At 56.2% G+C, this 27,166-nt stretch overlaps 1 protein-coding gene across 2 annotated transcripts in view; it reads right to left on the reverse strand.

The window, feature by feature from the left end:
* Nucleotides 1-2,860: 2,860 nt before the first annotated feature.
* Nucleotides 2,861-27,166, reverse strand: part of SOX13 (SRY-box transcription factor 13) — a 47,502-nt gene continuing 23,196 nt past the window's right edge. The window contains exons 2-14 of one of the 2 annotated variants that reach the window (XM_081112402.1): nt 16,130-16,328; nt 14,727-14,838; nt 14,558-14,644; nt 10,730-10,902; nt 10,258-10,326; nt 9,766-9,877; nt 7,530-7,615; nt 7,204-7,366; nt 6,718-6,827; nt 6,472-6,568; nt 6,074-6,217; nt 4,991-5,207; nt 2,861-4,403 (exon numbers count right to left, since the gene is read on the reverse strand). In XM_081112402.1, coding sequence (XP_080968528.1) covers nt 4,142-4,403; nt 4,991-5,207; nt 6,074-6,217; nt 6,472-6,568; nt 6,718-6,827; nt 7,204-7,366; nt 7,530-7,615; nt 9,766-9,877; nt 10,258-10,326; nt 10,730-10,902; nt 14,558-14,644; nt 14,727-14,838; nt 16,130-16,327 — 1,830 coding nt within the window. In that variant the 5' untranslated portion in view covers nt 16,328 and the 3' untranslated portion in view covers nt 2,861-4,141. Of the gene's footprint in view, nt 4,404-4,653; nt 5,208-6,073; nt 6,218-6,471; nt 6,569-6,717; nt 6,828-7,203; nt 7,367-7,529; nt 7,616-9,765; nt 9,878-10,257; nt 10,327-10,729; nt 10,903-14,557; nt 14,645-14,726; nt 14,839-16,129; nt 16,329-27,166 lie in introns of those variants that run through there. The other variant, XM_081112403.1, reaches the window with a different exon arrangement.

The raw sequence follows: 27,166 nt of genomic DNA on the forward strand, positions 1-27,166 counted from the left end.
CGACCCTTTCCCAGGGGTCGCCTAAGACCATCCTGCATATCAGATATTTACGATTCATAACAGTAGCAACATTACAGTTATGAAGTAGCAACGAAAATAATTTTATGGTTGGGTCACAACATGAGGAACTGTATTTAAAGGGCCAGAAGGTTGAGAACCACTGGTTTAGGCACATCCGTCCCCCGAAAGCTTTGGCGTCCCACCATCACTCCAGACCAGCAGCACCCGGGCCACCTTTTAGACCCAGCAGGCACTGCGGACAAAGCATGCCTGGGCAGGGTTCATCTGCTGGGCTCGGACCCTTGGCCTGGGCAGGGGGAAGTGGAGGCAGAGAGTGAGCCTGTAACCCAGCCTTCCTGGTCATGATTCAGGACATTCTGTTCCTGGTCTTGCAATCAACCCACCTGCCCCCGTCCTGCCTCTCCTGGCAGGGGATGGGGCTCCAGGGCACCCAGACTCCCAGGGAGGGGAGGGCTTTTCGGTCCTAAATCAGGCAGGGTATGTGACTGTCTCTGCAGCGGCAATGAGGTTAGGACGAGGATTCCCAGAGTGGGAGGGGGCAGTACTGGCCTCAGGCTCCGAGGCCAGAGGACCTGGGAGTAGGGAAGCAGGAGGAACTCGGGGCTGGCAGGGGGTGAGGGGGAGCACAGCTGGGAGTGTCCTGCCCAGACTCCCTGCGTTTGGTTTGGAGCAGAGCGGTGGTGGAGACTGGACGGGTGAAGGTAGATGGACAGAAGTTGAAATGAGCAACTCTCCCATGTGACCACTAGAGGGCAGGCGCTGCAGCCAGCCAGGCTGCTCTTCCCCAGGACCACCTACCTGCACCTCCTCAGGAGCCAGGGAAGCTGGGCTCCGCTATGGAGACACAGGGTGGGGAGGGCCAAGGAGAGGCCTAAAGCTCTGGGAGGCCAGGCTGGGAAAAACCACCACAGGTTGGCAGCCAGGATGATCCCTAGCTCAAAAGGCTGGGACCCAGCCCAGCCACAATGGCTGAGTGTTGACCTGTGAACCAGGAGGTCCCAGTTCGATTCCCGAACCCATGCAGGGCACATGCCCAGATTGTGGGCTCGATCCCCAGTGGGGGGCACGCAGGAGGCAGCTGACCAATGATTCCCAGCATTGATGTTTCTCTCTCCCTCTCCCTCTCCGAACCCTCACTATTGAGGAGTCTTCAATCCCAAAGTTGTGGCCCTGGAATCAACCACCCCCAATTTCTCTCACCAGCACCCTCTCCAGTTTAGGGCCCCCTCCCCCCTTCACCATTCAGGAGCCTTTGCTTGAATACTTCCTGTGTTGGAAAGTTCACCACCACTTTGAACATCTTTGTCAGAAAGCTGTTTTTTACGCTAAGCCAAAACATTGACCCTTGAGAAGCATCCAGATGAGCTGCAAACAGTTGGCATCTGACACCTCTGACGAGTGGTCTTACCCCTTCGTCTCCTTGAACCAGGCCTCTAACAACACGGCCACTAGGATCCCTCCCGTCAGAGGGCTGCCTCTGGGCCCCTGCAGTGTGACAGCAGCCTTGTGTGTCGAGGGCCTAGGACTGCCATGATGCACCGGGGCCAGGCCTGTGGGGTGTACGCTGGCTCATCGCCTCCCTTTTTGTTTTTTTAATATATTTTTATTGAGTTCAGAAAAGAATGGAGAGGGATAGAAACATCAATGATGAGAATCATTGATTGGCCGCTTCCTGCACGCCCCCCTGTGGGGATCAAGCTTGCAACCCAGGCATGTGCCCTGACCAGGAATTGAACCTAGGACCCTTCAGTCCCCAAGCCAATGCTCTATCCACTGAGCCAAACCAGTTAGGGCTCATCACCTCCCTTTTTGTGAACATGTGCCTCTACTACTCCAACCCAAATCTAACTCTTTCACAACTGCCATCCAGCTTGGCTGCTCCCGTTCCATATTAACAGGGCTGATTTTTAACAAGCCTTTTTATTGATCCCTGTTAATATCTGTTTGGGGAGATTTAATCTATCATGTAGCCCTGAAACGCATCATTAGAGGCCCTGGGGAGCTCATACATGGGCTCGGGGTGTCCATGTGCACACTTTTCTGGGAAGAGGGCATGTCCAGGGCTTTCATTAGATCAGTGATGGCGAACCTGTGACATGTGTGTCAGAGGTGACACGCAAACTCATTTTTTTGGTTGATTTTTCTTTGTTAAATGGCATTTAAATATATAAAATATCAAAAATATAAGTCTTTGTTTTACTATGGTTGCAAATATCGAAAAATTTCTGTATGTGACACGGCACCAGAGTTAAGTTAGGGTTTTTCAAAATGCTGACAGGCCAAGCTCAAAAGGTTCGCCATCACTGCTTTAGATTCTCAAAGGCACCTCATAAAGGGGTAAGAACCATGGATAAGGCTTAATAACCTTGTTTTTGGATGAGGACAATGAACCCCAAAGGGGAGTCCTGACAACCCCCCACCCGACACACACACACGTGACCAGTTGTGGGAGAACCCAAGCTTCCTGGCTCATTACAGCGTTTTGCCTCCTTTCTTAGGGCTGGGAGGACAGACACTTTGTGGTGAGCTCTGGCTCTGGCGACAAGGGCAGTGTTCCCCTCGTCCAGTGTGCACTGGGGGCTGGGGACAGGGTAAGGGAGTGGTGGGGCGGGAAGGGGGGCTGTGGGGAGCGTTGAGCCTGAGCCCCCCTTGCTTGCTGGGGATGTTTCCTCTCTGCCCAACGCCTGGAGGTCCCTCGAGCTGCCACGAGGGGGCAGTGGTGCCTGAGCTGGTGCCTCCCCGCTCCCTTGTGCCAGGGCCCGTGATTCGGAAATGGTCTGCCTTTATTATACCAAGAGAAACAAAAAATTCCCGCGTGTAAACAGGAGAAATGTGCTGGTTAAGTTACTCATCATTATCTTATTATTAACAAAATAAAGCACTATGTTTACAGTCATAAAAAAAGAAACAGCCTGGAGAGAAGTTGGACTTTGGGGAGCAGATGAGGGTAGGCACAGACTCCACACCTGCCCCTGTGGGATTTGGGGTTCCCTTCCTACTCAGACCCACCTGGATCTTTGGAGTCATGCCAAGGAGACTTAATTTCCTTAAGGAAATAACTTGTGCGGTGATCGGGAGCAGAGGCAGGTCCCCGGTGTAGAGCGAGGAGCAGGCAGAGCTGTGTGGGAGGGATGGAGACCAGTGCCGAGGGAGCCGGCTCTCCAGGGCTTTCGTCACTGACAGGAAGGGGGCGCCACCCGTCCTCCTGCTCCCACTCCTGGCACTCGGATGGGGCCAGGGTCTGGGCCACCAGGACGGAGCTCCTTGGAGGCCGAGCACATCCCATGCTGCTGGGAACCGACAATGGCTGTGGGGACCCACCAGCAAGTCAGGGAGGGGGTGAAAGGGAGGCCAGGGTGGCCCAGGGTCCTTCAGAGACCCAGAGTGACCAGGGCAGAGCGGCAGTCAGACACCAGGAGGGGAGAGAGACACGGGGCCCTGCAGAGACAGGACAGAGAAACGCACACAAGGAATCACAGAACCTGAGACACCCAGACTGACAGAGGTAGCAATTTGGGGACAGAGAGAGCTCAGAAAGCGGCCCCAAGAGAAGCAAGACAGCATCCAGGGACACACAGGAACTCAGCAACAGTGCCTGGCACATAGTGGGCACTCAATAAATATGCAGTGAATGACGGGTGAAGACGCGTGCACACACGCAGCAGCCAGAGGCACACAGGCTTGGCGGCGATCAAACAAAGAGAGGGACAGCCGGACCGTTCTGCACCGAGTGCAAAGGGATCCTGGTGAGAGGAGCCATGTGTGCACGTGGGAGGGGGGGGGGCGGGGGGGGTTGGTCCCATGGTGGCTGGCCAGCCAGGACAAGAATGGAAACGAAGCGAGTGGCTCCAGGGAGGTGGGTCTGAAGCTGCCATGCCCCCAGGGGGGTAGACCTGCCGGAGGGGACGGTCATACAGTGTCCGCTGGCCATGGGCCCCGAAGACCCAGGAGCTCAGCCATCACCACCATGCGGGCCCTGCCATGTGGCCATGCCAGCAGGCGTGGTGAGGGGGGGGGCCTGTGTCTACCAGGACACCCAAGTCCAGCCACCCAAGTCCAAGTACCAACAGAGTCCAGGTGAGCTGGCTGTGCCCCCTGCCCGAGGCCAGGTCTCCCCAGATCAGTCTGTGAGCACCACCAGCTCCCCGTCACTCTTCTCCTCGCCCTCCGAGTCCTCGTCCTCGCTGTACCGGTACATCTCCCCGTCGGCCACCGAGTGCCTGTCCTCCGAGGCCTCGGCCTCCTCCCTGAGGCTGCAGGTGTTCACGATGACGGGCATGCTGGGGTCCAGGCCTCGGGGCATATAGTGCTCCGCCGGGGGCTGTGCCACCCGAGGGTACAGCACTTCCGGGGCGCTCATCTGCACCGGGTCTGCCTGCGAGCTTCGGGGCAGACAAGAGGCGGGTTACTCGGCATTTTCACCTCCCCCCACCCGCTCCGCTCCAGGCCTCCTCAGGCCATGCCCTCTCACTCCCACCCCGCCCCCGTCTGCTGTCTGCTGGCCACATTCATCGTCAGCGACAGCCCCGCACGCACATGGAGTCTCAAGTCATGGGCGTGTTCAAGAGAGATTCCTGGAGGACTGTGCTTGAACCCCACTTTTGGAAACTGTTTAAATGCTTGCTTTGGTCACGTCAGGAATAGCACCCCTGAATTTTTACTGAGTTTGTCAGAAATGGGACCCACAGGCACATTTCCCAGGTGCATGCCAGTCCCCCACACTCGGTCACAAATGTATATCCTGGGCCACTAGGTTCCCGCCACACACAGCCGCCCCTGCAGCCACACACGGAGCCCCAGCCACACACACACACACCTATGCACACAGCCAATAGGCACATACAGTCACAAAGGCAAGTCACACATCAACGCCCAGCCACTCACAAGAGCAGCACACGCGCACACATACACACACACATGCACACACACATGCACACGGTCTCAGCCGCCGGGGAGAGAGCCTGCTCACGGGGTCAGGTAGCTCTGGCGGGCATCCTGGCGCCGGGTCCTCATCAGGGCCTTGTACTCGCCCACCCGCAGCCGTTTGCCCTCCACGATGCAGGTGCGCTTGGGCCGCGGCTTGTACTTGTAGTCGGGGTACTTCTCCAGGTGCTGCCGGCTCAGCCGGGCCTGCTCCTCGTAGTAGGGCTGCTTCTCCTGGTTGGTCATGGACTTCCAGCGGGAGCCTGGCCCAGCCCCGGGGGCAGGCAGTCAGCGCTGGGCTCGGCCGACCACCCCCAGCCCCCTGCAGGCCCTGGAGGTGCCAAGGTTTTGATTCCCAGGTACATGTGAAAGCACTTAGCTGCTCCTTGGACGTCGAGCAAATGAATGAATGAAGTTGGCATGTATATGGGCATCCAACTGTCAGTTTAAGGCAGAGCACCCACACACATTCCTACCTACCCAGCAACTTCGGGGAGGGAGGCCTCTTGTCTGCAGGATTTGCATAAACAAAAGAGCAGCTACCGCAGGCCCCCACTACACAGGCGCCCTGCTCAGGACAGAGTATCTGGTGTCTGTGCTCACAGGAGACCGGCACAGACACTGAAGGGGCCTCTTTCTTGAAAACAACTGCCCTCTTCTCACCCCACCTGCCCCACCCTACACCCCACCTTGGCCTCCGATCAGGAAACCTCATTTAACGCTTTCTACTGCACAGCTGTGTGGCTCAGTGATTGGGCATCAACCTATGAACCAGGAGATCACAGTTCCAATTCCCAGTCAGGGCACATGCCCGGGTTATGGGCTCAATCCCCAGTAGGGGGTGTGCAGAAGGCAGCCAATCAGTGGTTTTTTCAACCATCTCTCTTCCCCTCTCCCTTCCTCTCTCTGAAATCAATAAAAAGCTTATATATTTTTTAAATGGTTTAAGACCCCAGGGCCCAGCTGTCCCACTTCCCGCCTGACTCCCACACCCCATCAGATTCCACCAGAGTTCCACACGGTGTGGGCTGTCACCACGCAAGCCCCAAGTGGATCCAGGAGGCCCCAGCCACCCTGTCCCGCTGGCCTGTGGCTCCGGGACCCCGAGCTCCGCAGACCTCCGCCTCACCGAGGATCTTGCTGATGCTGGAGTTGTGCATGTCCGGGAAGGCCTGCAGGATCTTCCTGCGCTCGTCCTTGGCCCACACCATGAAAGCGTTCATGGGCCTCTTGATGTGGCTGCTGTTCCGGGACTCGGGGAAGTGGCGGGAGCCTGGGGGATGGGGCGGAGTCAGCGGGGCAGCAGGAACAGGGAAGGACAGTCTCTCAGGGCCAGCAGAAAGAGCAGCCCATGGTTCACCACTAGGGCGCGCCGGGGGCTCCCACAGCACCCAGCAGAGGCCAGGCCAGGGGCCCAAGGACAGACAGATACATACGGGACCCCACAGACATGACCTGCCCACTCTGGCCCTGGTGGGAAGCAGAGGCGGGCCCTCCTGCCCACCAGCTCAGGGCCCAGAGCCTCACCGTCCACGTCACAGCCCAGCATGACTTCCTCCAGGGGGTGCACACAGGTCTCCTCCAGTCGCTCCTTGACTGGGGACATGTCCAGGCTGATGAGGTCCTGGGATTGACGGGACAACCTGCACATCAGCCTCCCTCTGTCACCCCACTTCCCACCCCCACCTCTCCCTTTGGTGGCCTCCAACCCTGCCTTCCGCCCCTGGCCACCATCTGTTCCCTGCTGCCAGGCACAGGAGTGGGGGCCCATACCTTCCGGAAGGGCGTGTTGGGGGAGCTGTCCAAGGCCCCGCTGTGGCTGTGCAGCAGCTGCCGAGCATCCTGGATGGCCTTGGTGACAGCGTCCCCTTCACCGAGGAAGCCTATGGGGCAGGAAGAGAAGGGACAGAGGAGAGGAGTTGAGGGCTCGCCCCATGCCATGCCCCTCCTGTGCTCCCTCTGGCCCCTTCCCAGGGCTGTTGCACTGCACATCCCCAAGGGGGTGCCATTTACACTGGCCGTGGTGTCCGTAGACTGGAAGTAAGGATAGTACGCCCTGAGACTGTGCAACCCAGGGGCCTGAACCACCTGAGGCCAGGGTGCCAGGCAGATACGGTGGGGGTGGGGGGAGGAACTAAAAGGGAAGGAACCAGAGCAAGTCTAACCTAGAGGGGAAAGGTCATTCCCAAGGTCATACCACACTCTATACTCTCCCCTAGACGAGGGCTAAGGGAGAGGTACAGGAGGGAGGAAGCTTACCCAAAGGCAGGCTGGGGGGGCTTGACTGCAGGTCCCGTGTGGGAGCCCCATGGCTGGGGGGGCGGGGTCCACAGTTGCTCATCTTCAAGCTGGGGGAGCTAGAGGTGTTGGGCAGCTCGAGGACCTTGGGCTTGGCTGTGAGGTTGAGGGGCTGGGAGGGTTCCTGAGGGAGACCCAGAGGCAGAGGGTGAGAGACACCAAGGGAGGCCCCGCAGAGAGACAGAGGGGATAAGCATGCCCAGAGCAGCCAAGGCGGCAGCCAGCCAGCCGACCAGCCCGCTGACCAGCCCGCCGACCAGCCCGGCTGGGAGTGGGCAGAACGGTACCTGCAGCGGGTGGTGGGCGGCCATGGCCCCAGGCCTCTTCACAGCCGGGGCCTGGGGGCTGTGCAGCAGCTGGAGCGGATATTCCACTGCGGAGAAGGCGGCAAGGAGAAAAGTCCAGGATGAGCACAGGACAGCGTGGCGAGGTCCCAGCAGCACGAAGCGCAGGAGGCTCGGAGCTGACCCTGCTTGCTTCCAACCACCGCGCCCCAGGCCCGAGGTGCTGCGAAGGTCCTCCTGAGCCCTCCCCACCCCTGCCTGCTCGCCAGCAGGCATCATCACCTGTCCTGCCCTTCCCAGCCACGGGGCCTGGGTTCCAAGCCTACGGTGAAACGAGAACAGGACAGCATCTACTCACTCTACAGACACTTGTCTTTTGGACCTACTGTGTGCAGGGTACACAAGCAGCTACCTGTCGTGTAGCCTGTCTCCTGTGCATTCTCTCACAGTAATCCTTACGGTGCAGTATATAATAGGTGCTCGTGGCATTATCCCATTTTACAGATAAGGAAACAGACCTGGAGGAGTTAGTGGGCTCCTGTCAATGGGAGCACTGACATGTGAACCCGGGCCCTCAGCCTGTCCTCTCCCCTCTGCACGGCACTCTCTTCTTCCTCGTCTACCTCGGCCTCCTCAGCCAGGCCCAGAATCAAGGAGTTGACAGTTCAGGTGGAGAGAGAGCCACGCATACAAATCACTAAACACGCGGCCCAGGGTCGTTTGGGCCGAGTAGCTAGCATTCGAGAGAACTTTGCTCCAGATGGAGGGACTGGAGCAGGCTCCTTGGGGGGCGCTGAGACGCTGGCAGGCGCGCGGGGAGCTGAAGTGGTGGTGTATGAGAGCAGGATGTGGGCGGTGAGGTGGGCACAGGGTGGGCACAGGGTGGGCAAGGTGGGCTTGTGAAGGCCTAGCTCTGGAGCTCGGGCCCCATGTTATAGGCGATGGGGCTCCGGGAAGGGGCATGTGTCGGCCTGCGGGCCCCCTCCTTACTAGAATTCTGGAGCAAACGAGGCAGGTGGCAGCCTGGCCACTCCAGGTCTTTCTCAGCTTAGTTCATGCCTCCCTTGTCCAGAAAGTATGTGGCCCCTCCCCTGAGCAGGCCCCTGCCCTCCTCACCCCTGCGGCTCTGCTCTATGTTCACCTGGAATGGCCATGGTTTGTGCTGCTGCCCTCCCCTCCCTTCCCCGTCTCCCGCTTCCAGCCTCCCCCAGCCCACTGGAATCTTCCCTCAAGGCAGGGTCCGTGGGGCTGACAGGGGGCTGTGCCCATGGCCACAGGCGTGGTGGGGAACCTGTCGGACTCCCTGGAACAGGGAGGGTGGCCGGAGGAGTTGACATAAAAGCTACTCCCCTTCCTGGGCCATTACAGGCAGCATTTCTGCCCTGCCCATGACCACTCACGAGGAATCCACAATCGTGGCCTAATACTTCTATCGCTGCCTCTGTCCCACCGTCACTGCCCTCGGTCAGGCTGTCGCCTGCTAGTGCTGGATTCCCCTCAGCAGGCGCCTACCGGTGTTCTACCTTCAGGGGGTCCCCTCCATGCCCTGTCCCCCACAGCCAGCACAACAACACATCCTCTACTAAGGGTTCAAGCACACCCCCAGCCTACAAAATAGAGCCAACCCCACGCTCAGTCCCACTGCCTCCCCAGCCAGTCCCCGCCACCCGGTCACACACTCGCCTCAGTTCCAGGGCCTCTGCCTGCACCGCCTCGCCCGTGCCCTCCACCCGCACAGTCCACTCTCCCAGGACCCAGGTAAGCACCAGCTCCTCAAGACACCTTCCCAGATGCCCTGGTTGTTGGCAAACTTCTCCCTCCCTCCCCAGACTAAATTCCTGGAGCTCCCAGTCCACGCCATGTCCCCCATGGCCATCCGACTACCACACAGCGCCTGACGCGGTCAGTGTGTCAGGGACAGGGCAGAGCGCAAGAGTGATGAGGCCAGGCGAGAACAAAAGCATACATTTGGGAGACGTACATGGACGGAGGCTCAGAGTTAACGTTTAAGATATTAATATTCCGGTGCAGTAAATGTATCAGAACTAGAGCAAGATCTGCTCAATGTGGAAAGCACTTGTGGTTCCCAATGTACTGGTTTTCATTCTCCCAGTGACATTCAGAAACAAGGGATTCTTCTCCCACTGGGCGAGGTCCAGAAAGACTACACGGCAAGTTCATGGATGCGAGTGGTTCCAGGCCTCCCCCCGCCCCTCAGGGACCTCCCCTCCACACTCACCTGGTTTGCAAGGGATTGGCTGGATGGGCAAAGCCAGCTGGGAGTCAGGGGTGACAGGGAGAGGCTGGTGGCTTGGGGGGAAGGCTGGGATCATGACATAAGGCATATTGACCTGCTGAGAGCAAAGAAAACCTGTGTGAGTCCCCCGGAGGCCCAAATGGCTGGTCGGCCCTGGACAGAGGGTAGACGGGGAGGAGAGGCGCAGGGCCTGGGGATCTATCTGACCCCACGCCACCTCCGTGGGCTGTCTACCTGCCCCAGTCCCAGCTGGGAGGAAGATGGAAGATATTCTGAGCCCCTCCCTTGAAACAGAGGAAGAAGACAGGGGAGGGGAGGAGAGAGGAGGAGATGGGAGGAGAGCAGGACTGAACCCCCTCCTCAGGGTCACGTCTGAATGACCCTCCGTGTCCCTCTGTGTCCCAGCCCCTCTCCTGGCAGATTGCCAGACCCTCAGCTCCAGCTCCCCCCTCGCCCGCCCGCCCCTCTCATCACCTGGATCTGCTGCTGAAGGACATTGATTTTGTGCTGTTGCTGAATTAGCTGTTGCTGCTGCTTCGCGATCTGGCAGGGGGAAGAGGAGGCAAGGGGGGCGTGGGCTCGGGCCCCAGGTCCCACCTCCCAGATCCTTCTAGGCCCCACCACACCCAGCCTTCCAAGAGCGCAGACACGGAGGAGAGCTGAGCGGGCAAGAAGCAGAACAGCCAACCCACAGAATTTATTCTCCTTCCCCCAGAGGCCAGGGATGGGGGCTGGGCAGGACCCTTCAACATCCCCTCCCCACCTGGCTTAGGAATAGCCAGGGGGGACGCCTTCGGCCCTGGCCCACCGCCCCCTCCCCCCAGAGCCTTCGCCCCCTCCTGCCCACCCCCTGGGCCCACACTGGCCAAGCCTGCCACCAAGGTGCTCCCCTCTGGGCCCTGACAGTCCCGCCCCCTGGAAAGGAAGCCCCACCGAGCCGGCCTACCTGCTCCTGCTGCTGCCGGGCCAGCTCCATCTGCTGCTGCTGTTTCTCGAACAGCATGGCAGCCATGTTCTTCTGCTCCGAGTGGGCGGTCAGGAGCTGGTCCCGCAGGGTGGACAGCTGATGGATCATGACCAGAAGCTGGAGCTCTTTCTCGGCCAGGCTCTCCTGGGTCCCTGTTCCGAGGGAAGCATTTCTGTTGCTCACCTGTCCAGCCATCCATCGTCTGATATTCAGTCTCGGGCCCGTTAGGGGCGACAGAGGTGGCTGCCACAGGAGCCTTGCCCTGGACGGGGCTCCACATTGCGCTGTCGGACAACTAGCTGCCACTGGAAATGCCGACGGGGGCGCCTCTGGGCCCTGCCCGCCCCTTGGACATCCTCAAGTGCCCAGGGCCACAGGGTCAGGGTGCACAACCATCCCCCAGAACGGCCCAGCGGACATGCTCGGACTTTGGAGCAAGACAGACCAGGGGTCGAACCCCCCTTTGCAGCCACCCTGCCTGGGAGCTGCCGGCAAGATGCCAACTTCTCGGCGCTTGAGTTTTTTAATCTACAAGTGAGCACACGGGGTTGAAGGACAAGGAATGCAAAACTTTTAGTCCAGGATCTAGCCACCGACACCTGCTCGTGCTCCCCTGCCCTCCAACTTAGCCAAGGCAGACGCAGAAGCGCCAGGCCAAGGCCCCGTGCCTTGGAATTACTCGGAGTCTCTGGAAAATACAGATGCCCAGGCCCCGCCCTCTGGGGTTCACTCGGTGGGTGGGGGTAGCACCTGGGCATCTGCATTGCTTTAAAGTGTCCTCTGTGACGGAGACGCCCACTTCACTGAGCCAGACATACGAACCTCGACGGACGGCCTTGCAAAAAACGTCTTGGAATTAGCCCTGACCCTACCACCCTCGTCAGCAGGCAAGGTCAAGACTAGTGGTGCCCTGGCTAGTATGGCTCAATGGATGGAGCTTCGGCCTGCAAACTGAGGGGTCCCAGGTTCGATTCCAGTCAAGGGCACATGCCTAGGTTGTGGGCTCGATCCCCAGTAGGGGGCGTGCAGGAGGCAGCCAATCGATGACTATCTCATCATTGATGTTTCTTTCTCTCCCTCTCTGAAATCAATAAAAAATATTTTTTTTTTTTTTAAAAAAAGACACCTAGTGGCAAAATGAACCACAGGAATGAATGAACTGGTGAATTTGGACTTTTTTGTTTGAGTTTACTGACTTTTTAAATCTTTTGTTTTCCAGATAAAAGGAAACTTTTTTCTCTTGAACTACCTGTGACTTAACAAGTTGGTAAATTACACCTTTGTAAGCAGTAGTGAAACAGTTATATTTTCCTCCCTACCTGCTCTCTCCAGAATTTGAAAACTCTTAATAAGTGTTATTCATTTATGGCAATATGGTTATTTGCATTGGTTCAGTAAGACTGTTCTCTTTATAACAGGACACAATTGAAAACTGGTTTTAAGGCTTTGATGGGAATGTCGTATTTGAGAGAGATGCATAGACTCAGATAGGAACAGACAGCTTTAAGGAATTAAGATTGACCTATGGAAGCCAATAAAAACTTTTGGAAATATTGTCCTGGCACCTTGCTTACAGGGTTCTCAGCAGCCTTACCATGTGGGTGAAGTATGTCCCTTCTTGGCAGGTGCAGAAACCTCAGGAGGAGAGAGGAACCTATAGGTATTGCAGTCAACATCTGGTGGCAAGTCCTTGCCTTGCCTTGTCAGGCCTTGAAAGGCCTTGTTAAATTCAATCTGCATATTTCTTTTTTTATTTCTTTTTTTTTAATTTTTAAAAAAATATATTTTATTGATTTTTTACAGAGAGGAAGGGAGAGGTAGAGGGATAGAGAGCTAGAAACATCAACGAGAGAGAAACATCGATCAGCTGCCTCCTGCACACTCCCTACTGGGTATGTGCCCGCAACCAAGGTACATGCCCTTGACCGGAATCGAACCTGGGACCCTTGAGTCTGAAGGCTAACGCTCTATCCGCTGAGCCAAACCCGTCAGGGCCAATCTGCGTATTTCTTATGAAAAATCCCAGCAAAGCAGATTTAAAAGAGCTATGTGGTACCCAGCTGGCATGGCTCAGTGGTTGAGCGTCAACCTATGAACCAGGAGGTCATGGTTCAATTCCCAGTCAGGGCTTATGCCCTGGCTGCAGGCTTGATACCCAGTAGGGGGCGTGCAGGAGGCAGCCGATCAATGATTCTATATCATCATTGATGTTTCTATCTCTCTTCCCCCCTTCCCTTCCTCTCTGAAATTAATTTAAAAAATTTATTTTTTTAAAAAGAAGCTATGTGATTAATTACTATTCTTGCTGAACTTCTACAAATAATCAGGCCAAATTTATTGAAACTAATTTTACAAGTCTTAATGTGGCTTTCTTTGGTAAAGATGGGAGTGATTTTAGAGAGAAAATATGTTTCAATACAAACTATAATAGACCTTGTGGATATGAGAGTCTATTGCTGTTTCACTGTCTTTTGAGTTTTTAAGACTTTCTACCTATAAACTGGACTGGATCCTGAGTTTTTTGTTTTCTTAAATATTTGACTGCAACCCTTCAGACTAACATTTTCACTTTCCCAGCCTTTGACTTAGAATCACTGAGCACTAAAACCGCCCTTTCCCAAGGCCACAGGAGCTAAAGAGGGACAACGTAACGTAGACCTCAGAGAAGTCACCCCAACAGCTCATCTCGGGACAATCTTGGTGCCGGCAGCAGGAAGATCGCCAGACATTCACATGCAGACCACTGCCTTTGCTCCATCTGAAGATGCTTCGAGCCAGACATCTAGAAATCTTCCCAACTGCCTGCCTTCAGAACTCAGAAACCGAGATTACAGTCTGCTTCAGTCATTAACCTTGGTTTTTCTTTGGTGTCCATAGCTGCCTCTTACTGAAAACCTGGCTGCTTGCACCATGGGCATGGCTTTGGGAGCCCACGGGCACCCTGCCTCCTGAAATGAGATAAGGCTTTGGCCACCCCAACACGTGCTGCTGCGGCATGCGATGGTTTTGAGCTAAAGGCAATTTTAGCCTAAGGCTCAAGAGAAACCTCTGCCCCACCTTTTACTAGTAACTTCCTAAAGGAACTTGAATGAGGGGCCTTGCCCATAATAGGAAATTATCAGCGCAATCTCCTTTTAACCCACCTATATGACAGGGAAACATTTTATTTACTGAGCATCTGCTCTTCTTGGCATCCTGCAGGGACCCTGTGACGCTCCGAAGGCATCTCACCGCATCCCTGGCTCAGTGTCTTATAACCTCACTCCCCCTTTCTATCTCTGAACCTCTCCTGCAAGTGGGGTCCCTGACTCTCTCCTGTATGTGGGGTCCCCATACATATGTATGTATTACATTTGGTTATTTTCTCCTGCAAATAAATAAAGCGCCCTGTGTGAGTGTGATCAACCGCATGGGGAAAATGATCTCCAACGAACCACTCAGCACCCTTGAAGTCACTCAGTGGGGTCCTGTGACCTAGAAATCATTTTCCAACGTGAAAAGGAACGTTCAGGTCAGTTTGTAGTGAGACCTGGGAAGTGGCAACGACATGCCAAGGTCACGAGGGTCCCTGCTAAGAGCCGGAACCCTTATCCAGGAGACTCACTTCCCGCCAGGCCTCTCCCGCCCGGGGTGAGTGAGCAGACCTCATGCTTGACCGGGAGGCAGGCAGGAGCCCAGCGGCACAGGCCAGCTCTGAGAGCAGAGAGCCCCGGGAAGTGCCCTGTAGGCCTAGTCTGCGTGGTCAGGCCAGGAGAAGGGGTTGGGGGGTTCAGCCATCCCGCCCCTGACCGCCCCCAGGGCCTTCACCTTTGACATCTTTTGTTTCCACGGAGCTTCTTCCCAGAAACCTCTCCTTCCAGTCACTGGACAGCAGCTTCTCGATGGCCGGCACAACTGGAAGGCACCAAAGGCGTAAGGACCACACCGTCCCCGCCCTGCCCCGCCCAAGCCCATCTCCAATAAGGCGGATGCTTACCCTCCTTTAGATTTCGGTTGAAGTCCAGCTTCTCCTGGCTCCCAGAAGCAGCCTCAGAGTCGCCTGGTCTCTTGGGCTCGGGGGACACGTTGCTCTCTGGTGAGCTGCAATCCTAAGGACACACCGGATGCCGCTGTCACCTCCAGGAGAGGGGGGCAGGCTGCAGCCAGGGCCGAGCACCCCGGAGATGGACACGGTGGGGCCCTCCCTCCCACCTTCCCTACCTTTGCTCTGATTTGCCTGATTTCCTAAAGAGAATAAAAGGCTTAAAGATAAGCAACCAGGCTCAGTCCAGGCTGTGACTCAGGTCCTGGATCTCACATGAGTCCCTGAACTTCTCTGAACCTGCCTCTGCCTCTGCTGAGAATGGAAACACACCCGTCACGGGATTGTGCTGGAATAAAGGGAGCCAATGCCTGTGGCCGAAAGCCAGCTTATTGCTCCTCTGCGTACACATACCCGCCACTCCACCCAGGTGGGGCACCCCAAGGGCCCCACCCAACACACTGCGGATGGACCGCGAGAATTCTCGTGTTTTCTGTTCTGAGGCTTGTGACCAACCACGAGAATCCTTTAAAAAGATGGTAGCTTGTAAGAACGTGTAACAGATAACTTCACAAGGCAATGGGCATTTCACTGTAAAGCGTGCCTTTAACGTTTATGTAAAACGTTTTTTGTACTCGTTCAACAGAAACTTATCTGGCCACTGGGTAAAGCTAGCAATAAAAGTACTGGTCCGCAATGTGTAGACACTGACCCCTCTCTCCTCTCCTCCTCTGACTCCTCTCCTGTAAGATCCAGCTTCAGGCCCCACTCCTCCAGGAAGCCTCCCCTGATCACCACCCAGCCTCCTAACCTGCTCCCACACACGCCCGCAGGCTGGACCCCTGCTCAGAAAGAGCCCTACAGCTCTCCTATTTTCTCCTCACTTGGCTTTTAATTATATATTTATTCCCTTTGTACATCTCTTACATGGAATCACAGAATTCCTCAGAGCTGCCAGAGTCCTTACTGCTCCTGTAGTTCAGCTCCTTCATTTTAAGGACGAGGAAGTGTGTTGTCCTAATGGCAACTTAACCCTGGCTGTGGTTATAAGACTGGTTTTCTTAAATCAGATCAAAAGGCTGGTAGATTACCGCTAAGCTAAACTCTGAGTGTAACTATCCTATCTTCCCAACTAGTCCTTGGGGCAAGGACTGGCCACACAGGTGAGCGTCCATGTCCACTCGGACAGGTGGCCCCCATGGGCTTGGCAGCTCCTCCCCACTCACCTAAGTCTTGCCCCAGAGATGACCATTTCTGCCTGCCCCTCCATCCAGCTGGGGGGCTGGGGGCGGGGGAGGGGTGGTGCATGGATGTGGTGGGGACACTGACCCAGGAGCCCCTGGGAAAGTGCTGGGCACCTGGGCTAGAGCTCGGGGGTCATCACCATCCTGGGCGGCTCGGGCTGGGTCTCCGGGCTGGGGGTCAGCTGTGGCAGCCGAGCCCGGGGGGGCCTCACGGCAGGGCTCCTGCTTCCCCTCGGACTTGACGGCACAGTTCACCATGGTGCCACCGCCATCCAGGGCCAGCTGGGCAGAGCCGGGGCTCCTCATGGACATCCTGAGGGAGGAGGGCAGAGTGAACGAGGCGGGTCCTGAGACCCAGGGCAGCTCCTCCTCCCCCCGCCCCAGCGGGTCCCACACAGGCACTCATACAAGACGGAAGCTCCCACTGGGGGCCCCCAGTGTACACATATTTGTAATGTTACCAAAATTTAAAAACCAAGAAGGTATCACATAATAATCTGGATTTGAACTTCTCTTGAAGTCGGTCTGTGGCAGCCATTGGCTGGAAATGAGGTGCCCCCATGGACAGGCCAGTCTGCCTTACTCCCTACCAACCTACCACTCCCTGACTCTTCTCCTCTAAGATCCAGCTTCAGGCCCCACTCCTCCAGGAAGCCTCCCCTGATCACCACCCAGCCTCCTAACCTGCTCCCACACACGCCTCCAGGCAGACCCCTGCTCAGAAAGAACCCTACAGCTCTCCTATTTTCTCCTCACTTGGCTTTTAATTATATAAAAAGGGAAGCCAAGGATCAGCTACCCTGTATCATACAGTTATCCTGCCTTCCTCATAGTAGAGATGATAAAACAGAACTATTTCGTATATCCACGTCTCTACCAAAAGTGGGAAAAGAGCAGGCTGAGAGGTGGATGAGGGGCTTTAAGATAATGTGTCCTTTGATGTAGCTACAGTCTCCGTGAGAGCTGGCCCAGCAGGCATCTGCGATCCCGGCTTAAGCACTCTGCTCCCACTGCTGCCTGCCTCCCCACCTGTCGCCTCTAGAGTGGCAGGGCCATCCCAGGGTCCTGGGGAGGGGTTGCCAGGGGTCATGCCAGGCTCAGGGCCAGAGAGGCAGACAGGTCCCCACAGCTCCCCTGCTCACCCTCCAAAGTCACCGAGACAGGCCAGCGGGGGGTCCCACAGCAGGTTCCACCGAGTAATGCCTGGGTCCTGCCTTGGACACTCAACTAGCTGCCGAGTGACCTTGAGTGAGTAACTTATCCTCCCCACACCTCAGTTTCCTCATCTGTAAAATGGGCTGGGAACTGTTATTGTACAGTGTCCGGAACACTACCAGGCAGCAGTGAGCACCTACGTGGTCTGTTCGACCACGGCCAGCTGGGATGATGCAGCACAAGGAAAACCACCTCCGCAGGCCTGGAGGCTCAGAGGCCAAGCCATGGGTCCCTCACGAACCAGAGGCTCTGCGGGTGGGGCGGGGACCTGTTTTAACAAGCCCTCCAGGTGGTTCTGAAACACACCGCTTCGAGAAGCACTGTTAAATAAAATTGTTTTTACGTGGGCATTAATTTTTTAAGGAGGGGAGTGCCAGGCAAAAATCAGATGTAGTAAAACATCCCTTAAATTAAACTGCAGGTGCACTGTATCTGTCTAGTGCATCAACTCTGTGCAACTCAATGTTTCTCGTGACCCGTAATACATGACAGAATGTGCCGCGTACAACACACTAAATAAGTGAACAGGCCTTGCAGCTGAATAAGACGTGTTTGATTTGGTGCCATCCTACAGGTCAGCCCAGACTCTGCTGCCACTTGCAGAGGGCAGGGTGCCCTGGGGCTGGTGTGGGACCCAGGACAGGGCACTGCAGGGCAAGGAGGGGAGGCAGGCCTGACCCTGGGAGCGCCGGCCCAGGAGCCGAGACCACAACCACCAGCTCACCAGGGCTTTGGGGTCCAACCCCGGGTGCCCTCCCACCAGCCGGGGACCTGGAGAGCATCCAGGAAGTGGGCGGCTCAGCCCATCCGGGCACAGGGAGGGGTGCGGAGCCAGGTCCAAGCGGGCGGGCCGGGTGGGGGAGGGGGCGAGGGGGGGTATTATCCTGAAGCTGAGGGCAGCAATTACATAACAAACAAACCCCGGCTCAAGCTGTGAATTAATCAAACCGCTGAAAATAAAACCTTCCTCTCAGGAACTTCAGACAAAAGAAATGAAAACAACCAGGCAGCCTGGGAAATAAAAGGCAGCGGTGCTGAAAGGGGGACAAAAGGAAACCAGACAATAGGGTGTTGGACAAAGGCAATAAAGCCAAAGGAAGTGTGACAGGCGAACAATGCCGGCCTGTGGCTTTGAGCCCGCCCGGCCGGCCGCGCCACCTCGGCCCACACCCGGCCCACACCCACCGCTCCGCCGGTCTTGGCCCGGGCAGGGCAGGGCAGGGCAGGGCACCAGGTCGCCGCCTTCTCTGGACTTGGGTCCTAAGGGCCTTTCTCCTCCATTCGGTCCCAACCTCGTGGCCTTCCGGCTCCCTCCGCCCAGCCTTCCTTCCCACGGCGGCCCAGCCGAGAACCCACGCAGCAACGCATGGTTCGGCGAGCAGATCCGGGGCCTCCAGGCCTGGGTGGAACTGGGCTGCCGCCCCCCCAGAGCCAGATGCTGACCGTCCGTCTGTCCCCAGCTGGAGGGGAGGCAGAGGAGGGCATTCTCCGTCTGAATGGGCCCAGCCGCTGACCCGCGAAGCCACTGAGAACGTACAACTGCCCGGTCCCAGTGGCAACGGGCTCCGTGTGAAACACGCCTGGGCTTTCAGGCATCAGAACGTAAAGTAGCTTGAAAAGAGCTGGTTCGGTTGCACTGACACCATTTTGTAAACGTTGGGTTAAGTAAGACGCCGGTGAAGGTTCACCCACCTGCTCCTCCGCCAGGCTACACGAGAAAAGGTAGTGACCCTGTGGCTCACACTCCATGCCCGTGGGCACTGCTGCCCTCGGCCACGCCCCTCCTCTGTGGCCTTGCCCACCCACACCTCGCCCCCTGAGTCCTCCGTGGGCTCTGTGATGGCCTATCTCCTGGGAGCCCGTCTCCTGGCGCTCCCCCTGGCTCAGCCTGGCCTCTGGCCCAGCGTCTGGTAACAAAGAAAATGGCTTCTGGTGACCAGCCAAGCTGGCTGGGAGGCGTCCGTCTGTTCACCAGGCCGGGGTGCCCACCAAATAACCCTGCCAGAGCCTGCTGCCCAGACAATGGCCCTTTACTCCCACGGGCTCGGACTCGCGTCCGACGCTGGGCACTGGCTCTGGCCGGCCCTCCCTGCGCCCGAGGGCTGATGGAGCAGCAACAGTGCGGCCCCACGGGTCCTCTGGGAGGCACCTCCGGGTCTCAGCTTTGGGGGGAGAAGGTCCTTGGGCCCCTCTTTTCCTTCCTCTGCCCCCTGAGCACAGGCTGCTCAAGAAGAGCCTTCCTGCCCTTTCACGGCCTGAGGCCCACAGACAGGAAAGTCTGAGGAACGTGGGTACCAGGCTCTGGACCCCAACCACCCCAGCTCTTTGCGAATGCTGAGCAGAAGTCATGTGTGATACACTAATCAAGGGACAACGAGGTGCAGGGTAGGGAACTGACACAGCCCTGCTGTCACTGCAGCTGACAGTCCCTGTACAGCGAGCATGTTAAATTCAAAGGCTAACATGGGCCAAACAAACAAGGCATGCGGCCCGCGGGCTGCGAGTTTGACATGCTTGCTGTGCAGGTTGCTTGACCTCTGCGGTCTTTGTAAAGCAGGGTACCCGGGGTGGGGGTGGAATAGAGTGGAAGCGCACAGGCTTTGGGTTTAACGACCTGGGTTCAAATCCCTGCCCGACGACCAGCTGACCTGTGTGACCTTAGGCAAGTTAATTCACCTCTGAGCCTCTGCCTCCTCAACCATATATTGGGTATAAGAACGCAGAAGGGCCCTAGCCGGTTTGGCTCAGTGGACAGAGTGACCGATGGGTCCCGGGGTTCAATTCTGGTCAAGGCCACGCATCTCGGTTGCAGGCTCCTCCCAGCCTGGGCCCTGGTCGGGGTGTGTGGAGGTAACCAAAATCGATGTTGTTAATTTCACATCGATGTTTCTCTCTGTGTTTCCCTCCCTCTTCCACTCTCTCTAAAAACCAATGGAAAAATATCCTCGGGTGAGGATTAAAAATCAAAAGAACCCAGACCAGACCGCACAGGAGTCCATGAAGATGGGATAATACAGGGTAAGCACCATTACGTTGTTGGATAGCCCAGGATGCTCCTAGAGCAGCGATGGCGAACCTTTTGAGCTCGGCGTGTCGGCATTTTGAAAAACCCTAACTTAACTCTGGTGCCGTGTCACATCTAGAAATTTTTTGATATTTGCAACCATAGTAAAACAAAGATTTATATTTTTGATATTTATTTTATATATTTAAATGCCATTGAACAAAGAAAAATCAACCAAAATAATGAGTTCGCGTGTCACCTCTGACACGCCTGTCATAGGTTCGCCATCCCTGTCCTAGAGTCAAGTGGTTGAGAGAAAAGCCTGTGGGATCTCGCAGACCTGAGTGCATCTGAAACCCAATTCAGCCCAATTAATTGCCGTGCAACTTTGAGCAAGTGCCTTAACTTCTCTGAACCGGTTTCCTCCTCAGTAAGATGGAAATTTAAAAGCCCACTATGAAGAGATGAGCCTTCCACTAACACTCCAGACCCTGCAATATATGCCCGTTTTCACATTCTCATGGCACCCTGAACTTGGTGTTCAAAGTACTTATCATAGCTGGTAATGACACCTTCACATGCTTAATTTATTTCTGACTCACCCAGTAGCCCGAGAACCCACTCAACCCCACTCAGGGCACTTTTTTTGCTCATCCCTGTGGCCCCAGAATCTAGCACAGTGTCTGGCGCAGAGAGTAGGTGCTCAATAAATACTCGTGCAACGATCAGAAAGTAGAATATAGCTCAGCAGCATAACGCAAGGCAGACCTGGATGCATCACAAGTGACAGCTACAATTACCCTCATTACTAGACAGATGCTGCTCTGGGTGGCTTCCCTCCCACAGCCCCACCGCCCACACCGTTATCCTCAGCTGCCTTTTCCTACATCTAAGATCTTCCTGGGGGTGACCTAAATCTCCCAGCAGCAAAGCAAGTCCATTTCCTTTGGTTTTTACCTTGGGACAGGTGAAAGCATTGCCCGTAACTTTCAGATTTAAAACCTCTGTGGGAGTCTTCCCTACAGGGACTAAACACCCCCTCAAAGTCCTGCCCCCTTTCTTACCAAGCGTGCTCCACGCTGCGACCATCCACGTGGTTCCACAGGAGGTTTTAAGCTCAGCAGCCATACACCCCTCGCCCCAGCCACCCAGGAGCCAAAGGACTCGGCCCACAGGAGATGGAGTTACTGGGCTCCCCCAGGTCCCACCGGGTCCTGGTCAGCGGCCACCCACTCTGGAGGAAGTGCTCCCGTGGACCTGACCTCCCTCTGGCCCAGACGTACTCCATATTTTATAAATGGAGAAACCGAGGCCCGGGGAGGTCAAGTCCACACGGCTTTGGGGGCAGTGCTGCTTCAGAACTCGAGTCAGAGAAACCTAACCAGCAGGGACATGAGCAGCACCCCTGCTCTACCCTCGCCTCCCTCGGCGGGAACCCGCCCCAGGCCCCCCACTCCGCTGCCTTCTTCTCCTTGGCCTTCTCTCACCTGAGCATCACAGGTCAAGGCCCCCAAGGGGAGAGGCTGCAGCCATCCTCACCCTTGATGCTGTAGAACCTTGAGTCTCAGCTGGGGCCCCACTGCAGGGCCCGGGACGAGGCACAGAGGCGCCTGCCCTCCACGGAGGGCCCGGGGCTCAGAGCACTACAGGTGCCGGCTCCTTTTCTCCTCCCCACAGCCAACCCGCGCCCGGCCCACCCACCCACAGACACACCGAGCCCCTTCTACCCCAAACAAATCACCAGCCACTTCCTCTCCCAATCAGCCAACGAGCAGCCCAGCTGGACTGGAATCAAAGGAGTTTTCACTCAGCCCTTCCTCCCTCCACAGCGAGGGCCCCCGCCCCCCCCACCCCCAAATCTAGATGCAGATAAAGACAGAGATAAATTCCAGTCATCGAAGCATGACGGGTGACTCAGACCCCGGGGACAGGAAGACAGCCTGGACAGACAGACAGGCAGACCCTCCTACCCCTGGGCACACACCAAGTCCCTCTTAGGCAGCTCCCAGTCCCAGGCTGGCCCTGAGTGGGTGGTGCCAAAGGCATTGCCAGGGAGAGGGCCATGCCGAGGGGTGGGGCAGGGCCGCAGTCCCAGGGGAATGGCACTTCCTCTCAAAGCTCCAGAGAGTTGAGAGCCTCAGGCAGCCCTGAACAATAGCCCGAGGCGTGGGTGCCCAGAACGGTGCCCCGGTGCCACATCCTGCCATTCTTCTCCCAGGCCGCACCCTGCCACCCTTCCTGGCTCCGCCCGATCCTATCTCCGATGTTTACTGGGAGCTGGGGGCTGGGCTGGCTGCAGACTGGAGACAAAGGTTTCCTGAGAGGCCCCTCGCCTTGCCCGGCCTCTGTGGGCCCAGGGCGGGTGCCCATCTGGTTAGGCCAGCTCAGGGGGGGGGCCACAGCCAACACTTCCCAGTCCCCGGACTGCTCTGGGCTGGCCAAGGTGGCAGAGCCACCAACACCAGCCAATGGAGGCTCCCGGAATGCCCAGCGCCTGCAAAGGAGGCAGCGCCCCCCCCCCCCCACCTCTGGTACAGAACCCAGCTCCAGACAGAGCTCCTTTGTAGCTGACCCCGCCCCCCCCAGGGCATGTAGGACTGGAGGAGGTGGGAGAGGCAGGAGCTGTGATGCTCCCATCCACAGCCCCATCCCTGGCACCCGAGCCTGCTCCCAGCCCAGAGGGAGAGCCAAGGAAAAGAAAGAAGGGACAGAGGGGCCTTCCAGCAGTGCCACGGAGGTGCCCAGGGGGATGTGCGCCCTCCCAGCCTGGGTAAGACAGAGAAGAGGTAAACAGGGTCCCCAGGGGTCCCTTCTCTGGGGCCTGATGCTGTGTCCCAGGCAGGGCTGGCACCGCAGAAACGATGCAGCCGGGCCTGACCGGCCTGGTGAAAGGCCTCCCTTTTGGGATAGCTCTGAACACTGACCAAAGGGAGGGAGGCAAAAAAACAAACAGCCCGGCCGGCGTGGCTCCGTGGCTGAGCATTGACCTATGAACCAGGAGGTCACGGTTCGATTCCCGGTCAGGGCACATCCCCGGGTTGCGGCTCGATCCCCAGTGTGGGGTGTGCAGGAGGCGGCCGATCAATGATTCTCTCTCACTGATGTTTCTCTCTCTCTCTCTCCCTCTCTCTCTGAAATCAATAAAAACACGTATTTTTTTTTTAAATAAATAAATAAAAGCATGCCGCGGCAGAGCACTCACTCAGACTCACTACCGAGTGGGGGGCTCGCCACTCACTCCTGCCCCACCCAGGCCAGCAGAGGTGGCTCTGCGCCCCGGCCTCACCGATGCCCGGGCCCCACTCTCCCTCCACCCAGGGGACAGGAGCCGGCCCTGCGGGCAGATCTGCCACCGTCACCGGGTACAGGATTCGAGCTGCTTTCAACCTGAGTCGCAGCCAAGGAAGAATCAGTCCAAAGAAACCAGGGCCATTGTGGGAACTTACGGAGAAGCCTCGCCTCTCAAACCCTGGCTTCTCCGTGTGGAAATGAAGGTTCCAACACCTACTTAGCGATTAGAAGGTAACACACAGTTCAAGAATCTGGGGCAGAATATGTGTTCAGGGAAGGAACGAGGGGGAGAGATCTAAAGCAGAGAAGGTTGTCTGTCTCCCTCCTCAGAGCTCCCGGCCATCCCCGCTCTCCGCGGGCAGGTGTGACCCTCCGGCCTGGCCGGGAGGCGTCCTGGCGAGCCTAAACAATGGGCTTTGTCGTCACCACAGGCTCCCTGTGTGAATGAACATGGGAAGTGTCCACTTCTCCAACTCCAAAACGAGCCAAATAATAACCATCTTGAAAAATTATGAGGAGGATCGAACGTGACGTTTGCCGAGAGCAGAAATAAAGTAGGCTCCCCGATCCCTCCCCCCACACTCTGGGGAAGCTCCCCCCGCCCGACCCCAGCGTGGGCATGTCACCCTCTTCCTTCTCCATCCGCCCCTGAAGGTCTCCCTCTTTGCCCTCTCAACCCCGAGCAGGTCGCCCTGTCACTGCTCCCAATCATCCTGGACTCCCCCCAGCAGGTGCCGACACCGAGTCAGGGGTCCAGGCCCCACAAGCAGCGGACTGGCTGAAAGGACCAGAACTGGCCGGGAAACCTACATATCTGGCCACCAACGTGCCTGCCCTTCCCGGCTGATGACCAGTGTCCAGAACTCCTGAGCCACTCAGCCCCCACATCTCCTCCGGAGCCCCCTGAGTGAATATTCCGCCGGCCCCGGCGGCGCCCCCTGTGGGGCTAGAGCAGTGATGGCGAGCTCGGCGTGTCAGCTTTTGAAAAACCCTAACTCTGGTGCCGTGTCACATCTAGAAATTTTTTGATATTTGCAACCATAGTACAACAAAGATTTATATTTTTGATATTTATTTTATATGTTTAAATGCCATTTAACAAAGAAAAATCAACCAAAAAAATGAGTTCGCGTGTCACCTCTGACACGCGTGTCATAGGTTCGCCATCACTGGGCTAGAGGAACGACCACAGAGGGGAAGGCTCCAGTGGGAACCAGGCTGGGTGAAGTCTCAAGGACAGAGTGACGGAGGCTCTGGGACATGCGTGTAGCAGTTGTTTAAACCCCAGACCCTCTCACCAGGAGCACGGACACGCCCACTTCCTCTCTCAGCCCACCACTCTGTCCCCAGGTGGGACTGGTAATATACACCCACAGCGTGGCTGTGAGGAAGAAGCAATACCATACAGGCAAAGGCAGTGCCTGGCACACGGCCACGTGCCACATCTGTAATGGACGTTGCCATCACAATCAAGGTGGCGGGAGAAGTGAGGACCCCCATTCCATACTGCTCTAAGTAGGAGCCAGGGAGCACTTGAGACGTAACCTCTTTATGCCATGGCTTCTTAGAGTAAGTGTTGTATATAAAATGCTTAGCACAATGCTTGGCCCATAGTAGACTGGCCCTTAGTACTGCTGTGGTCAAATGAATGAATGAATGAATGAATGATCGTGCTTCCAAGGAACCTCTGCCAACAGAGCACTCAGCCCCCAAGCCAGTGTTAGGTTTTTGGGGACTGTCAACATAAGAGCGTTCAAACCTGTAAAGACTTTTTCTGAGTTTACTAGTATTTGAGCCACGCTGTTGACAGCTGCTGGAAAGCAGAACCTCAATGTATTGAGATAATGCTCCGGAGAATGGTGGTTTTTCCACCTTGTTGTATAAAACATTACCATCAAAAGGAGCCATAAGTGGGTTGCATGAACTCCACTGGTGATAGATTAGGGAGGCAGGAAAAAGCAAAGTGGGGAAACCTCTGGGATTGGATAAAAAGTAAAACGATAGGCACATACTTATTTTTTCTTAGATGGGTGCAGGATAGTTGACAGTCAACAATTAACAGCCCTGGCTGGTTTGGCTCAGTGGATAAAGCGTCGGCCTGTGGACTGAAGGGTCCCGGGTTCAATTCCAGTCAAGGGCACATGCCCGGGTTGTGGGCTCGATCCCCAGGAAACAGCCAATCAATGATTCTCTCTCATCATTGATGTTTCTAGCTCTCCCTCTCCCTTCCTCTCTGAAATCAATACAAATGTTTGGGGGAGGAAAACCCACAACAATAATTAAGATAACAATAACAATGAGGAAATCTGTGGGCTGCTCCCTGCCATTTACTGTGCCCTGAGGGGACCAGAGAGAGGGAAGTTACAAGTTACCCTGACATTCCAAAGGTATGTTACTTAGATGCAAAAAGACAATAGGCTCAGTAAAGACTGAAGCTGATCTTTGTCAAGGAAGATACTGGCCTAAGACATGACTACCCACCATAAACTGCTTTTTAATTAAAAAGTTTAATTTTAGGCCAGAACTGGTTTGGCTCAGTGGATAGAGCATCGCCCTGCGGACTCAAGGGTCCCAGGTTCGATTCCGGTCAAGGGCATGTACCTTGGTTGCGGGCACATCCCCAGTGCGGGGCGTGCAGGAGGCGGCTGATGGGTGTTTCTCTCTCATCGATGTTTCTAACTCTCTATCCCTCTCCCTTCCTCTCTGTAGAAAATCAATAAAACATTTAAAAAAAAAAAAAGTTTAATTTTAGACCATCTTTTGTGGTTACCTTAGGTCTCTGAGTTTGCAAAACCGCCATGCAGGCCTTCCCTGAGTTAGTCAGGTTAGCATGTGGTCCCTTATTGTCCGCAAGACCTTTCCAGTATCAGCCTCCACACATCCGTGAGCCCACAGCCCCCTCTCAAAGTGGGCACCTCCACACTGCATCCTGGGGGCCCACAAAGGTATCTGATTCCTCCCCTCGTTCCTCTCCCTCTTCCTGCCTCAGCCACCCACTGCAGGGGCAGGGGAAATGGGCCAGCAATCAAGACGGGTGAGTGGTTCAAGACAAAGAGGAGTCGGAAAACCCTGGTCTCCAAGTAGTGTTGATAGAGCACAGCCTTGAACCTGACCTCAGCACATAACCAGCACATCCACCTCAGCCTCTTTGCCTCCTGCCTCCCCCCCTCCCCCCCCCCTCCCGCCTCCTAAGATATACTCCCAATAAGGCCTGGGGCTTCCAGAGGGTCCGACCTTGAACCTCCATGAACATCGAGCTCCACAGCTTGAGCAGACAATGGAGGAGCATGGTGACCAGCAGCCCCAGGGGCTGGACCTGGGTGCACTGGCCTCACCACCTTTGGGCGCCCCACTAAGGTCTGCTGCTCTCCCCCACTGCAGGGGTTCTGAGTGGCCGCCCCCTCTGCCTGTGGAGGCCTAATCACCAGCATCTCCCCCAGACGAGCTCGCTCATCGGAAACCGGTGCAGCTGCTCGGGCTCAAGCAGCATTCATCCTTCCAGTGAACAAGCTGTTCCGTTCTTTTTCTCGGCAAAGGCCACGTTTCCTCCCATTATCTGCCCCATCGACAGCCACGCCTGCCGCAAAAGCAAGATTTCTTTTTCCTTTTATTTTCACGGTCCCCTTTATTTATGGGTTATG

The sequence above is a fragment of the Myotis nattereri genome (assembly GCF_964212035.1).
Source record: "Myotis nattereri genome assembly, chromosome: 18".
In the NCBI taxonomy this organism is placed as follows: domain Eukaryota; kingdom Metazoa; phylum Chordata; class Mammalia; order Chiroptera; family Vespertilionidae; genus Myotis; species Myotis nattereri.